Raw genomic sequence first — 12,520 nt, forward strand, 5'->3', positions numbered from 1 at the left:
TTTGTTCTCTTCGTTGTTTACATTTTTTAATTTTAATTTTTAAATTCTATTTCCTTCATTTTATGTTTTCTTTTTGTACATAGTTTATCATATCTGGAATTCAATGCTATAGTATCATTTAATGATAATGATACCCTGAAATTGATAATTTTCTAGTAATTACCAAGTTATTAAAAATACCAATAGTTATTAGCCTATAAGAAATATATGAATTTACAGAAAAATTTGATTGACTTTTAGACTCACTAAATTTGTTTCAAAATATTATTGAGGCATCAAAATAAAAACCAGCAGTGTGTTTATGCTTTTGTCTTTACAGAAATAGTTTATACCCCTTAATATGAGGAATTTCAGAACATAACGAATGGGCATTTTCCAAAGATTTTATGCATATGCCATTTATGCTACTGAGTGGGATGATTTTCTCCCATTCACCACAGCTGATGTTGTGTTGCCTGTTGTGGAATTGCTTTCATTTTACATAGCACATTCATAAAACAAAATATAATCATTATATTTAATTTTTATGTAATTAATGTTTACAAAAAAAGAATTTTAATGTTTACAAAAAAAGAAAAAAATAAGCCAAACACAACCAATGAAAACTGTAAATGTTACCATACTCCTGGAGGAAGTTAACAATGTAGGGAGCACGGTACATGGAAAAAAATGCTGCTAAAATCCAGCAAAACTTGAGTACTCTTAAAGAATATTCCGAGTGGAGAATTAGTATATGTGTCAGGAATAAAGCACAACATTGATAAGGTAGCTCTCATTCTTGTGCTTTTAAGCTAGTTATTAATAACTAGCATGGAAAACCAGTTGGCCCTGTTCAACCAAAGCACAGTACTGAGTAGAACTTCTTATACATTTAAACTGTTGTAACTTAAATGCACATGCATGGGGCATAAATTTATTTTTCTTCTGGTTACCATGTTTCACTGTTATATTTGTCAAAAAAAAAAAATGTTGTCCAAATGTAGCAAACTGATACAGGATCATTTTGAATTTTGTTTTGGGTACTAACTTCAGCCTTTACATTATTGATCATATCATGTTTGTTCTTTTTTGTTTATTTAATCAACATTAATTAAACCTAGGGTGCTAGATCTGCACAGGATGTTGAGATGTATTAAACTAAGATGTGTTTTGTAATCTCAGGGCTCCTACTCATCACATTGTGCTTATAAGTGTATAGACTTCTTAACTCTATCAACAAATGGAGAAACTGGGCTGGCATTATCTAAGACAACTCTGTTCAGTAGAAATTAAATGAGATCTCTCTTTGTGTTTTAACTTTTCTAGTAGCCACTACAAAAAAGTTAAGGAAATAAATGAAATTAATTGAAATCATACGTTTCATTTAACTCTTTATATCAAAATAATTTCCATTTCAACCAAATGTGAATAGTAAAAAAAAAAAAAATAGTGAGATACTTGGCATTCCTTTTTAATACTAAATTTTCAACAGTCAATGTGTATTTTATATTTATAGCGCATCTCAACTGGTACTAGCCATGTTTCAATGTTTTGTAGCCACATGTGGCTACTCTATTGAAAAGTGCAGATTTAAATAAGTTAATGCTGATTTTACCATTTTTATAATGCTATATCTAGATTCTCTACAGAAACAAGCCCCAAATCTAATTTTGAAAAGAGCTCTATTCTTCAAAAACATTTTTTCACATAGAAAGTATTTTCACAGAGCAATTTAAAGTGTTTCTTTTGTTTGTTTGTTTGCCCAATACTAGGAAAGCAAAATTTTACCTCTAGTATTTTGAATTACATCTTCATAGGGCAATTCTCTGTTTAAGAAAAACACCATGAAAAGTTTTACGATTTTGATTGACCAAAAGTTCTGTTAATTTATTTTAAATATTTATCTGTAACAATAAATCTGTCAAAAGTTTCCTTATTTATAGTTATATTTTTGACTTGTGAGCTAGTTGCTGAGTTATTTAGTTATTTAGTTATACTCCATCATCTACCATCATATTACTAACATGCTATTTTTCTTTTAAAACATTTAACAAAGATAATAATTCTACATTGTAAGCATAATGCTTAAATCTTTAATACCTTCTGCAGAATCTATTGAATTACTAGAAAACTTTATTTAATTAGATACTAAAGAATACTGTTCACACAGTTTTAAAAATGGGGTCAAAGTCATTTAGGGGGAGTATTGGCATTCTATAAAACTAAAAGAGTTATAAATTGACAAATATTTCAAAATAGCCAGGAGTAATATCTATATTATAGGCTTAATAGTAAGAAATAGCCTAAAAATATATAATTTCATATTCCCTTAGAGCTACCAGCGTGTGTGCCTATCTGGTTGGGAAGGAAATTTTTGTGAGCAAGAATCCAATGAGTGTAAAATGAATCCTTGCAAGAACAATTCCACCTGTACTGACCTTGGCAAAAGCTATCGGTGAGTACGTTTTTAGTTTTCTTCATGAAATTACTTGGAGTGCTCAGTGTCCTTCGGATACATCCAGACATTATTTTCACTTTAGATATATTTAATTAAAATAACCACCCAGAGATGAAGAGCCATTCACTAACAAGATAGTGTCACAATCATTTGAAATTTGAAAATACTGAAGGCCAGATGTCAACAAAGTATAAACTAATTTTAACTTGAAAATGCAATGTTCTGATATGGTAAATGATACAAATGCATTTACTTCTTCAAAACATGTTTTTGCCATCTTAACATTGTTTTGAACCTTTCCATGCAGTATGATAACTACCACACTATGCCAAGAAAGGAGTGAGTCCACCAAATTAAAACTTCCAATTTTTTACTTAGAGATTATTGTGAGTTTGGATTATTTTAGTAAATTTTTAATATATTTTATAATATAAACTATCCACATATTCCATAATTCAATTGTATTAATTAGTTTTTAGATGATAATTCTGAAGAAACTCTAAATAGAAATTCTGAGTAGGTGTTTATGTCTTATGTCCACCTTCTAATGGAGTTAGTTTTTGCTTGTTAAATAAGTTCCTTATAGATTCAGCATATCACACCTTTGTTGGATGCATAGATTGTGACTATTTTTCCCATTCTGTCAGTTGTCTGTTTACTCTGTTGATAGTTTGCTATCCAGAAGCTCTTTAGTTTAATCTCACTTGTCAATTTTTGGTTTTGTTGCAATTGCTTTTGTGGACTCACTCATAAATTATTTATCAAGGTTGATGTCCAGAATGGTGTTTTCTAGGTTTCCTTCTAGGATTCTTATAGTCATAGGTCTTGTATTTATATATTTAATCCATCCTGGGTTACTTTTTTGTATATAGCAAAAGTTAAGGGTCCAGTTTCAGTCCTCTGCATATGGATAGCCAACTATCCCAGCACCCTTTATTGAATAGGGGGGCCTTCCCTCATTGATTATTTTTGCTGATTTGTCAAATATCAGATGGCTGTCAGTATGTTGCTTTATTTCTGGGTTTGCTATTCTGTTCCACTGATCTATGTGTCCGTTATTATTGTTGTTTTACTAGTGCCTTGCTGACCTGCTGTTTTTGGTTACTATAGACTTACAGTATAGTTTGAAATCAGATAACGTGATGCCTCCGTCTTTTTTTTTTGTTTGTTTCCTCTCTAAGATTGCTTTGGTTATTCAACCTCTTTTTTCATTCTACATATATTTTAGTATAGATTTTCTCTAATTCTGTGAAAAATGACATTCGTAGGTTGATAGGTTGAATGTGTGCGTGGCTTTGGGCATTATGGCCATTTTAATGATATGAATTATTCCACGCCATGAACACGGGATATTTTTTCATTTGTTTGTGTCATTACTCATTACTTTTAGCAGTGTTTTGTAGTTCTCTTTGTACAGATTTTTCACATCCTTGGTTAGATGTATTCTTTGGTTTTTGTTTGTTTGTTTGGTTGGTTGGTTGGTTTTGGTGTGTGTGCTATTGTAAATGGGATTGCATATTGTAAATGGATTCTTGATTTGGCTCTTAGCCTGAATGTTATTGGTGCATAGAAATGTTACTGATTGGTACACAATAATTTTGTATACTGAAACTTTACCAATTTTTTTTTTTTTTTATCAGTTCCAGGAGCGTTTTGGTGGAGTCCTCAGCATCTTCTAGGTGTAGAATCATATCATCAGTAAAGAGAGATAGTTTGAAATCTTTTATTCCTTTTTGGATACCTGTTAGTTATTTCTCTTGCCTGATAGCTCTGGCTCAGACTTCTGGTACTGTGTTGAATAGGACTTGTGAGTCTGGGCTTGTTTCAGTCCTCCAGAGTAATGTTTATAGACTTTGCCCATTCAGTATGATGTTGGCTGTGGATTTACCATAGATGACTCTTACTATTTTGAGATATGTTTCTTAGATGCCTAGTCGATTTAGGATTTTTAACATGATGTATTTTGTAGCAAAATTTTCTACTTCTATTGGGATCATCATGTGTTTTTTTGTTTTTAATTCTGTTTATGGAGTGAATCACATTTATTGATTTGTGTATATTGAAGCAATTGCTTCCCAGGAATGAAGCTTAGTTGGAGAATCAACTTTTTGATGTGCTGCCATATTTGTTTTTCTAGTATTTTGTTGAGGAGTTTTACATCTAGGGTTATAACGTGTTTTTGTGTTGTATCTTTGCCAGGTTTTGGTATCTGGATAATACTGGCTTCATAGAGTGAGTTAGGGAAGAGTTCCTTCTACTTGATTTTTTTAATTTTTATTTTGGAATAGTTACAGTAGAATGGGTACCAGCTTTTCTTTTTACATCTGGTGAAATTTGGCATGAATCCACCTGGTCTTGGGCTTATCTGGTTGGTAGCTTGTTTTTATTAAATTATTAATTCAATTTCAAAACTTGGTATTTTCAGGATTTCAATTTTTTTTCTCATTCAATCTTGGGAGGTTGTGTGTTACCAGGTGTTTATCGATTTCCTTTAGATTTTCTAGTTTATGTGTATGCAAGTGTTCATAAGGGTCTCTCAGAATCTTTCTACATCTGTGGGATCCATTGTAATATCACCTTTGTCATCTCTGATTATACTTATTTGGATCTTCTGTCATTTTTTTCTTTGTTAATGTAGACAGTGGTTTATCAATCTTGTTTATGCTTTCAAAAAAACAACTTTTGCTTAAATTTATTCTTTCCCTGGATTTTGAGGTCTTAATTTTGTTCAGTTATGCTCTGATTTTAGTTATTTTCTTTTGCTAGGTTTGTAATTAGTTTGCTCTTCTGTTTCTGGTTTTCCAAGTATGATATTAGATCATTAGTTTGAGATCTTTCTGACATTTTGAGATTTAACAAGGGCCTCATAAACATATGAAAAAAAAAATGTTCAACATCACTAATCCGAGAAATCCAAATCAAAACCACAATGAGAAAACATTTCACACAAACCGGCATTGCTATTATTAAAAAATTTAAAAACCAACAGATGCTGGTAAGGCATTAGAGAAAAGACAAAGTTTGAGGCAGGGTGCGGTGGCTCAAGCCTGTAATCCCAGCACTTTGGGAGGCCGAGACGGGCGAATCACAAGGTCAGGAGATCGAGACCATCCTGGCTAACACGGTGAAACCCCGTCTCTACTAAAGAATACAAAAAACTAGCCGGGCGAAGTGGCGGGCGCCTGTAGTCCCAGCTACTCGGGAGGCAGGAGGCGGAGCTTGCAGTGAGCTGAGATGCGGCCATCGCACTCCAGCCCAGGCGACAGAGCGAGACTCCGTCTCAAAAAAAAAAAAAAAAAAAAAAAAAAAAAAGAAAAAGAAAAGACAAAGTTTAAACACTGTTGTTGGGAATACAAATTAGTTCAGTTACTGTGGAGTGCAATAAAAGAAAAATTCTGAGTAGCTATTGCTATTATTCCAAAAGCTTAATAACCAAATATATATTTATATATATTTTTTGAGGTGGAGTCTCATTCTGTTTCCCAGGCTGGAGTGCAGTGGCATGATCTTGGCTCACTGCAACCTCCATCTCCCGGGTTCAAGTGAATCTCCTGCCTCAGCTTCCTGAGTAGCTGGGATTACAGGTGCCTGCCACCATGCCTGGCTAATTTTTGTATATTTGTAGTAGAGATGGGGTTTCACCATGTTAGCCAGGCTAATCAACGTTCTATCTCTGGGATTTGTCTGTTCTGGACATTTCATATAAATTGAATCATACAATATATGTTTTTTGTGACTGGTTTGTTTCGCTTAGCATGATGTTTTCAAGATTTATGTCATAGCAGGTATAAGGATTTTGTTTCCTTTTTATGGCCAGATAACATTACAATTACTTATATTAACCATGACAGGTGATTGTTTTGTTAGTCTTTTGGTTTGGGTGATGTTCCTTGCTTTGTCTCTAATTAATATGATTAATTAACATTACATCATAAAGTTACAGCAAATTTATTTTTCAGCTGATAAGCATGTTATTACAACTTTTTTGTCTATTATGAATAATGCTGCTATAAACATGTATAATATATATCCAGACATATATTTTCAATTGTTTTGCATATAAAACTAGGAGTAGAATTGCTGGATCATAGAGTAACTCTATGCTTAACTTTTAGAGGAACTTCCAAACTCTTTTCCAAAGTGAATGTACTATTTTTGCAGTACCACCAGCAGTGTATGAGAGTGTCAACTTCTCCACATCTTGCCAATATTTATTGATGTTTGTCTTTTTAACCCTTCTAGTGGGTGTGAAGTGGTATTTCAATGCACATTTGATTTTCATCTCCCTAAGGACTAATAATACTGCTCATCTTAACATGTGCTTTCTGATCTCGTGTATCTCTTTTTGGGAGACTATCTCCTCATATCATCTGCCCATTTGGGAATGGAGTTATGTACCTTTTGTTTTAGTTGTAAGACGTTTTATGTATTTTGGATACCATCCCCTTATCAAATATGATTTGAAAATATTTTCTTCTATTATGTGAGTTGTCTTTTTCTTCATGGTGTCCTTTGAGGCACAAACAATTTTAATATTGAGGACAACCAATTGACTCATTTTCTTTTGTCACTTTTGCTTTTCATATCATAGCTAAGAAATTGTTGTCTAACTCAAGATTACAATAATTTTATTCCTTAATTTCTTCTATAAACTTTATATTTTTAGGTCTTATATTGAGATATAATCCATTTTGAGTTAATTAATTTATATGTGTGGTGTGTGAGGTAAGGGTCCAGCCTCATTCTTCTACACAGGAATATCCAGTTGTCTCAGGATAATTTCTTAAAAATACTATTCTTTCCACATTAAATTATCTTGGTACTTTTATTTAAAACCAGTTAGACAAACATGTAAGGATTTCTGGACACTATATTCTATTTATCTTTATTGTAATACCACACCCTCTTATTGTAGCCTTTAGTAGGTTTGAAGTCAGGAAGTATGAATCCAACTCTTTTTTTTTTGTTTTAACATTGTTTTGCTAAACTGGTCTCCTTGTACTTCCATATGAATTTGAGTATCAGTTTGTTACTTTCTAAAGAAAATGGCAGCCATAACTTTAATAGGGACTTTGTTGAATCTTCTTTAATTTCTTTCAATAATATTTTATAGTTTCCAATGTATACTTGTACCTCTTAGAATCTGTTCTTAAGAGTTTGAATCTTTTTATGTTATTAGAAATGGAATTGTCTTAATGCCATTTTCAGATTGTTCTTTGCTAGTGTGTAGAAACACCACTGATTTTTATATATTGATCATGTATTTTTTAACATTAGTAAACTTATTTATTAGTTATAATAATTTTTGGTCAATTCCTTAGGATTTTTAATATCTGATAATGGAGATAATTTTGCTCCTACCTTTCCAATATCGATACTTTTTTTTCTGTTTTCTGTTTAATTATCCCAGCTACTTCCAGTACAATGTTGAATAGAAATGACAGACTGAATATCCTTGTCTTTTTCCTGATCTTAAAAGAAAATCAAGCCGTCTTTCATAAAAAAAATATGATGTTAGCTGTAAATTTTTCATAGGACACTTTACCAGATTTTGTACATTCCCTTCTGTTTCTGGTTTGTTGAGTGTTTTGTTTGTTTTTTATAAAAAAGTGTTGAATATTTTCAAATGCTATCAATGAAGCTATTTTTATGTGTAATTTGTGTTATATTCTATTAATATGGTGTTTTGCATTCAGTGATTTTCTAATTTAAAACCAACCTTGCAGTACTAATATATATCCCATTTGGTCATAATGTATATTTCATTGGATATGTTGCTGAATTCCATTTGCTAGTACTTGATGAAGGAACTTGGGGTCTGTATTCATAAGGCATATTGATCTGTATTTTTCATTTTTTGTCATATCTTTGACTGGATTTGGTATCTGGGTAATATTAGCCACATAGAATATGTTAAGAATTTCCCCCTTCTCTTTTGGAACAGTTTGCAGAAGGATTGGTGTTCATTATTCTGTAAACATTTGGTAAAATTTACCGGTAGAGCAACCTACTCATGCTTACTTTGTGGAACACATTTTTATTACTAAATCAATCTCTTTTCTTAATGTAAGTTTATTGATATGCCATACTTTTTGGGGGTTACTTTCAGTGGTTTTGCCTTTCTATAAAGTTATCTATTTCAATTAGGTTTTATAATTGGTTAGCATGTAATTGTTTAGTATTCTCTTTGAATCCTTTTTTTATTTTTGGAAGAGTGTAGTATTTTCTTCTCTTTCGTTGCTGATTCTCGTAATGTGGATCTTCTCTATTTTTTCTTGATCAGTATAGTTAATAGTTTTTCAGTTTCTGAAAGTGCCAGTTTTAGAATTCATTGTTTTGTTCTATTGCTTTTTGATTCTCTGCTTTATTAATTTATGCTTTAATTTTCATTATGTCCTCCTTCCTCTTCCCATGAATTTAGTTTTCACTCTTGAATACAAAGTGTGTCTATTACAAATAGCATATAGTTGAACAATTTTTTCATTAAACACATTCTGCCATTATTTGTCTTTTGATTGGAATGTTTACTCAATTTACATTTATTTTAATTACTGATAAGGTAGAGTTTACTTCTACTATTTCGCCATTTGTTTTCTATACGTCTTTTTCTGTTTTGTTCCTACATTCCTCCATTATTGCCTTACTTTATGTAAAATAGGTATTTTTCTGATACACCACTTTAATACCCTTGTTACATTTATTGTATTTTTTTAAATTAATGGTTGCCCTATAGATTACAAGTAACCTCTTAAGATAAAGCAATTACATAGCATTAATAGCAATTTAATTTTAATAATATGCAAAAATATTGCTCCACCATTGCCCCCCTTTTTTCTACTCCCTTATTTTATTATTGTGATACAAATTATATCTTATACATTATAAGCCCATCAACAAGCTGTTATAATTATGGCTTTATGTTCCATCTTTTAAATCATATAGAAAGAGAAAAGAGTTATGAACAAAGCATATTTATACTAGTTTTAATATTTACTAATATAGTTACCATTACTGGATCTCATTATTTTTATGTGTGAATAATTAAGATTCTATAGTTTATTTTCATTTTAGCTTAAAGGACTATCATTGCTATTCTTTATATGTTAGTCTGCTAGTTATGAATTCTCCCAGTTCTTATTTGTCTGAAAATGTCTTAATTCTGCTTTAATTTAGAAGGTAGCATTGTGGGATATAGAATTCATGGTTGATAGTATTTTCTTCTTTTAGCACTTCAAATATGTCATCCTGCTGCTGTCTCGTCTACATGGTGGCTTCTGATGGGAAATCAATTGTTCTTATGAGGATCCTTGTATGTAATAAATCACTTTTTTCTCAATGCTATCACTATTATCTCTGTGTTTGACAGTTTGACTGTCATGATTAACTTTCGATTTCTTTGAATTTTTTCTACTTTGAGTTTGATGAGATTCATGGATGTGTAGATCAACATTTTTTTCATAAAATTCAGAGAGTTTTGGCCATTATTTTTTCAAAGCATTTATCCCTTTTCCTTTTGGAACTCTCATGTATGAGTAGATCTCTGAGGATCTACGCATTTATTTTTTTCTGATGATCCTCTGAAACAATTATCTTAATAAACTTATCTTTATGTTCACTGCTTCTTTCTTCTGCCAAATTAAGTCTCTCGTTGCACTCAATTTGTAATTATTGTATTTTTTCCAATAACTTTTTTAAAAAATATACTTTAACTTCTGGGATACATGTGCAGAATGTGCAAGTTTTTTACATAGGTCTACACGTGCCATACACATGGCATGGTGGTTTACTGCACCCATCAACCCAACAGGCCCTGGTGTGTGATGTTGCCCTACCTGTGCGCTCATTGTTCAACTCCCACTTATGAGTAAGAACATACAGTGTTTGGTTTTCTGTTCCTGTGTTGGTTTGCTGAGATTCATGGTTTCCGTGTTCATCCATGTCCCTGCAAAACACATAAACTCATTCCATTTTTATGGCTGCAGAGTATTTCATGCTGTGTATGTGCCACATTTTCCTTATCCAGTCTATCATTGATGGGCATTTGGATTGGTTCCAAGTCTTTGCTTTGTGAACAGTGCTGCAATAAATATACGTGTGCATGTGTCTTTATAGTAGAAAGTTTTATAATCCTTCAGGTATATACCTAGTAATGGGATTGCTGGCTCAAATGGTATTTCTAGTTCTAGATACTTGAGGAATTGCCACACTGTCTTCCACAGTGGTGGAACTAATTTACACTCCCACCAACAGTGTAAAAGCATTCTTATTTCTCCACATCCTCTTCAGCATCTGTTGTTTCCTGACTTTTTAATGATCGCCATTCTAACTGGCGTGAAATTGTATCTAATTGTGGTTTTGATGTGCATTTCTCTAATGACCGGTAATGATGAGCTGTTTTTCATATGTTTCTTGACCACATAAATGCCTCCTTTTGAGAAGTGTCTGTACATATCCTTCACCACTTTTGATGAAGTTGTTTATTTTTCTCTTATACATTTGTTTTTCAGTTTTTATAATTTTCAACTTTAAAAAAATTTAATAATTTCTTCTTTTATTTTTATTATTGCTTTGGTAAGACGTCGATCTCCTACTTTCCTTAATTGATTATATATAGTTTCTATTTATCTTTGAACAAGTTTACCATAGCTGACTTAATATATTTGTCAAGTAAATCCAGTATTCAGGTGTCCTCAAAGGCAGTTTCTATTTACTGGTTTTATTTCTGTGCATGGCCCATACTTTTATTTATTTGTATGACTTATAATATTTTCTGGTAACTTGACATGTTAAATAGTATAACTTGGTACATCTGGAAATCAAATCCTGCTCTTTCCTAGCAGTTACTGTTTTTGATTTTGTTGTTTCTACTGTTTGTCTAGTGTTTCACTGGGATTGTTCTTTGCCATGTGTGGCCATTGAAGTCTCTGCTTGATTAACTTAGTGTTCAGCTAAAATGAATAATTTGACAGAGATTTTTCTTAAATTTTTGGAGCTAAAACATCTTCTAACCTTTCCTGAAGGACTCTGTGTGTATGTTGAGACATGTCTTCAGCGCTCAGCCAGGCAGTTTACAACTGTACTTTATTCTTTACTTTCTGCTTGTATAGAGCCTCAAGGTTAGTCAGAGATCAGAGATTAGGGCTGTTTATATATTTCTTAGGCCTGTGTATACACTTGCATGCTGTGATGTTTTCTAGTTTTCTAGGATTTTTTCTAGCTTTCAAAGACTTCTAGGTACATCTAATTCCCGAGTTATTAAATCTTTAATTATATTGGTCAACCTAGAGTTGCCCTCAACTGGAATTATTGTCTCAAACACTGTGATATGAAGCAATTGCCACTGATTATTTTTAACAAACTCTCTAGATATATGGTTTTTTATAAGAGTGAATTTTTAATCAGGCCAAATAAAGTCAGTCCCTGAGATTGGAGTTTTTCAGAGTGCTGTCAAACCAATGAAATAGTGACATTCCTTGGGAAGAGTCTTTTGAGTCAGATTCATACTTTTACTGTCCCCTCCACTGGCTATTAGGTTGCTGGTTTCTCAGCTCCCCTAATTGCAATGATGTTGGATTTCAAGTCCATTAAAGAGCTGGGGAGAGAGGGATGGTTGTTTACAACCACAAAGCTAATTAGGTTTATGAGATTCAATCATTTTTCTTGAATAAACATGGAGATTGTTTCAAGCCTTTAGTTCATTTGCATAGTTCTGAAACAGCTTATTTCAACTGTATTTATCAATGTACAGGTTTCTTTTATGGAAGAGTGTATTTTTGACTAGTTCTTCTGCTATTACAGAAATGATTCTATCATGTTATATTTTATATTTATATTATTGGGGAGAGGGAGAATAAATATGGGTTCTACAATCACAGTGTCTGCAGTGTCTGCATATTAAGTTTGATTCTCTCTCTAAAGGTTGATGTGAATTGGGATAAGTAAGTTTACATTACATTTGCAAGCTTCCAGTTTCCTTAGCTAGAAAGTAGAATCAACAATAATAATGTCTCACAGAATTATGGTGATAAATAATATTCTGTCCACAAGGTTTTAGTTAACTTTTTTATATATAGTTCACTCTAA

The 12,520-nt window shown here is 32.1% G+C and overlaps 1 protein-coding gene across 2 annotated transcripts in view; it reads left to right on the forward strand.

Annotated features, from left to right (window-relative positions):
- The window catches only part of EYS (eyes shut homolog), a 1,930,870-nt gene that overhangs the window by 600,333 nt on the left and 1,318,017 nt on the right, over positions 1 to 12,520 (forward strand). For both annotated transcript variants that reach the window (XM_030928557.1, XM_030928558.1), the window contains exon 12: positions 2,313 to 2,434. In XM_030928557.1, the coding sequence (XP_030784417.1) occupies positions 2,313 to 2,434 (122 nt within the window). The remainder of the gene's footprint in view (positions 1 to 2,312; positions 2,435 to 12,520) is intronic.

Source organism: Rhinopithecus roxellana, chromosome 4 (genome assembly GCF_007565055.1).
Source record: "Rhinopithecus roxellana isolate Shanxi Qingling chromosome 4, ASM756505v1, whole genome shotgun sequence".
NCBI lineage: Eukaryota > Metazoa > Chordata > Mammalia > Primates > Cercopithecidae > Rhinopithecus > Rhinopithecus roxellana.